Raw genomic sequence first — 3,878 nt, forward strand, 5'->3', positions numbered from 1 at the left:
AATGGAAAACAATTTTTTTTGAATAATTTGTTTTCGAATTCAGTCATAAGGAATTTTGTTTCGCTATAGATGGCATAATAAAGAGATGTTTGCAAGATCTAATTTTTGACTATAAATGAGGCACCAAAATCGTAGCAATTTAGTTATATTGTTCAAGTGATTTGACTAGAAACATGTCTAAGCAATTAATGTGTGAGTCTATTCTTGGTTCTTTTTTTCCTTCATTTTTTTCTAATTTTTCGTTTTTGACAATACTTGAGATTTCAGTCAAATATTGTGTTTTAATCAATATTTTATGCCCAATTAGTTTGTTTGGTTCTGGTTCTCGCGGTTTTCGGAGACCAATTCATGGTAACTTAGATTTTTTATGTATTTTTTGTTGTTGCATGGGGTCGATCGATGACATAAAGAGTTTTTTGTCATTTTCGATACATATTGACCTTTCGGAAACGAAGGAAATTTTCTGCTTTTTAACGCATTATACATACAAATGTTTTTCAGTCTTTGCAAAATGAGGCACGAAAACAAAAACAAGCAATGTATCGAAGCCATAAAAAATATACAAAAAACACACAGAGTATTAGATGATTAAAACGAATGCATTTTTGCTTGTAATATTTTCCAGGTAAATGGTGATCCAAATGTGGTAGATCGACACGTTGTTCACAGTCTTAGCTGCAAAAAATACGATCCTAAGCAGAAATTGGGCTATCGGACTGTTAGTAACGGTAGTGAGATAACATTCAAAAAAATGCATTCGTCACATATTATGGACTCCATTCAGATAGCAATTCTACATACTGTATGTATCAATCTGCGAAAACACAACGATCCGTTTTTGGATTGCACATTATTGGGTCTCATTTATAAAAATTTTCTCTATCCATTTAATGGTTTAGGTTTGTACTTCAGTATTCAGACCAAAACACGATGTGATGATGAACGAATTTGGGAAGTTCGAAACCATATCATTCCCACCAGGAGGCTCATCGCTAACGCCTGCACACCACTATGCCGGGTTTAAATTTACGATCTTTGCTCCCGCTGCATTCATATACTTTCGTGAAATGTTCGGTATCCAAACGGATTATTTTGTGGTATGCATTCACTCATTTATCACCGACAATTTTGTCAACCGCGTAGCTCGCATTCACGGAATAGTTGAACTAATTGATGTAATAAATGCAAACAAACACAAAAAACAAACGTTTTCATCGAATTTCAGACGTCTCTGTGTTCAGCACCGTTGCGAGAACTGTCGAACCCTGCTGCATCTGGTTCATTATTCTACTTAAGCAATGACGATGTGTTCATCATCAAAACCGTACAACATCAAGAGGCTGAATTCTTACCGAAACTATTGTCCGGATACTACACGAATCTAAATCAAAATCCACATACACTCCTATCAAAATTCTTCGGCTTATATTCTTTTGAGGGAAATGGCAAGAATGTCCGTTTAGTTGTAATGAACAATTTGTTGCCATCATCCGTGAAAATACACCAGAAATACGATTTTAAGGGTGCTATACACAAACGAAAGGTGAGTTAGTCGAAAAATGTGCATTGAAGCCCCAGCAAAAAACGAAGTCGTATTTGAAAAAAAAACTAAATTGGAATTTTGGATTCAAATTTCAGCTCAATGAAGAAGATCGTGCCAAATCATCGCCAACATACAGAGATTTAGATTTCATGGAACATCATCCGAACGGTATATTCCTCGAATCGGATACGTACAATGCATTGATGAAGACGATACAACGTGATTGTCGTTTACTGGAATCATTCGGAATTATGGACTACTCATTGCTGGTTGGTGTACATAATTTGGATTTAGCAATTAGAGAAAAACAGGAAAAAACAAAACGACCATCGCACGTGATTCCCGATCCAAGAACCATTTCACATAAGCATCATGATCCACTTGACAGACCTGGCGGAATCCCAGCGCGCAATGGAAAAGGCGAACGATTACTACTATTCATCGGTATAATTGATGTATTACAATCGTACCGTTTGAAGAGAAAACTAGAGCATGCATACAAAAGTATGGTTCATAATGGGGTAAGCATAATGCTTCACAAATTTTTCATACACACACACACATCAATTCAAATTCTAATTCAAATGTGTGATTGTTGCTGTTGTTGTTATTCAAATTTTTAGAATGCGGTATCCGTGTGTGATCCATCATTCTACTCTCTTAGATTTCAGGATTTCATAGCCAATACAGTTTTTAAGAAAATGCCATTGCGTAAGTTTTCAATCGTTGAATAAACTACACGCTTATCATGTAATTTCATGAAACATTTTCAAAACTCAGCTCAATATAGGCATATTCTATGTTTTTTCGACATAAAATACCTTACTTTTTCTGTGTCTGACATTTTCGTTCGATTCACTTCGCTGATCTTCTTTTTTTTCTTCAATTTTTAACGAACAAAAAAGACAATAGCGGCCAGACAGAACTTCATGACGCTGCTGAGGATGGTAACTTTGAACATATTTGTTCACTAAATCAGAATATGATCGACTATATTTCATTGATTTGTTCAAGGTAAATTGGATGTTGTTGAAAAGCTCATTACGAAAGGAGCCAAAATTGATTCTACTGACGATCAGTTGCGGACACCTCTTCATTTGGCTGCTTTGAATGGTAATGTTAAATATTTATTTTTAATAAATAAGAAATCGATTTGATCATTTTCATTAATCGGTGTAACTTTTTAGGACACAAGGTTGTCGCTGAAAAGCTTATCAGCAACGGAGCCAAAGTTGATATTACAGACTCTTTTGATCGAACAGCTCTTCACTTAGCAGCCAAGAATGGTACCTATTTTCAATAAATGAGAATTTGGTTTGATCTTTTTCAATGTCTGGTGTTATTTTTTAGGTTACAGGGATGTCGTTGAAATGCTCATCGCGAAAGGAGCCAATGTTAATTTTGAAAATCACTTGAATGAGACACCTCTTAATTATGCTGTTCAGAATGGTAATTTGGAATATTTTCACTTAATAAGAAATTGATTTAATCTTTCTCATTGGTCGATATTATCCGCCAGGCAACTTAAAGATCGTTCAACTTCTTGTCACCAATGGAGCCAGTGTTACTGCTACCGACAGTTGTAATAAGACACCTTATAAAAAAGCTTTTGAGAATGGTATTATTGAACATTTCTGTTTAGAAAAAAAAATGTGATCCAAACTACATCACTAATCGATATTATTTTTCAGATAACAAGGAGGTGGCTGACTATCTCAAGGAGGTTGAAGAAAAAAGACGCCATGGACACAAGTGAAATCAATTGAAAAATCAGATGTTTTCCTTTGAGTTCCGTTGTCATGTAGAACATTAATTTCAATAAATGTTTGCCAAACTAACCATGCCGATATTGTTGCTTTGTTGTACTATCGATTTTAAAATGGTCTCAGCCTCAAAATTGACTTACCAAATCTGGAAGTGAATCCTGTGGAGTAGGTGGATCCGACCTAGTCCAATGTGTTCTGGAAGTAAGATCCTCCAGTATAAGTCTAGAGTTTATTGTCTATGGAAATTCTGATTGCTGAATCGCATTATTTTTGCCGAATTACGCTGAATATGCGATACCGAATCAGATTGATATGACAAAATATGTTGTTTTTTAATAAAATATGCACTTTTTGAGGAATCGAGTCAATTTGCCATGCAAATGTGCCAACATTATGATGTGTAAAGTTAATAAATCATATGTGAATGCTGAGCAAAATGAAGCTTTCCAGCCACATCATAAATTCAAAAGAAAAAAACCTTTGACTGTTGCATGAACAGTATTCATAGACATAGGTATCTTTCGTCGTATATACATTGGATCAATTCGAAAATAAATTATTCTTAGAAA

The 3,878-nt window shown here is 34.8% G+C and overlaps 1 protein-coding gene across 1 annotated transcript; it reads left to right on the top strand.

Annotated features, from left to right (window-relative positions):
- The first annotated feature begins 313 nt into the window (after nt 1–313).
- Nucleotides 314–3,306, top strand: LOC129571829 (phosphatidylinositol 4-phosphate 5-kinase type-1 alpha-like). Its single transcript, XM_055451685.1, has 12 exons — nt 314–351; nt 626–802; nt 900–1,097; nt 1,226–1,543; nt 1,639–2,064; nt 2,167–2,254; nt 2,449–2,508; nt 2,558–2,656; nt 2,731–2,829; nt 2,894–2,992; nt 3,063–3,161; nt 3,235–3,306. Exons 1-12 carry the CDS (start codon nt 349–351, stop codon nt 3,297–3,299), a joined length of 1,731 nt encoding a protein of 576 aa, XP_055307660.1. The 5' UTR covers nt 314–348; the 3' UTR covers nt 3,300–3,306.
- The last annotated feature ends 572 nt before the right edge of the window (nt 3,307–3,878 follow it).

Source organism: Sitodiplosis mosellana, unplaced genomic scaffold (genome assembly GCF_009176505.1).
Source record: "Sitodiplosis mosellana isolate CC-2019 unplaced genomic scaffold, AAFC_SMos_1.0 Smas_scaffold_3485, whole genome shotgun sequence".
Classification (NCBI taxonomy): Eukaryota; Metazoa; Arthropoda; class Insecta; order Diptera; family Cecidomyiidae; genus Sitodiplosis; species Sitodiplosis mosellana.

Bases quoted from the DNA above. Each gene is read 5' to 3' on its own strand.
- LOC129571829 (XM_055451685.1), top strand. The intron at 2,255-2,448 runs GTAAGTTTTCAA...CGAACAAAAAAG, and splicing joins TTTTAAGAAAATGCCATTGC to ACAATAGCGGCCAGACAGAA. The intron at 2,657-2,730 runs GTAATGTTAAAT...GTAACTTTTTAG, and splicing joins TCATTTGGCTGCTTTGAATG to GACACAAGGTTGTCGCTGAA.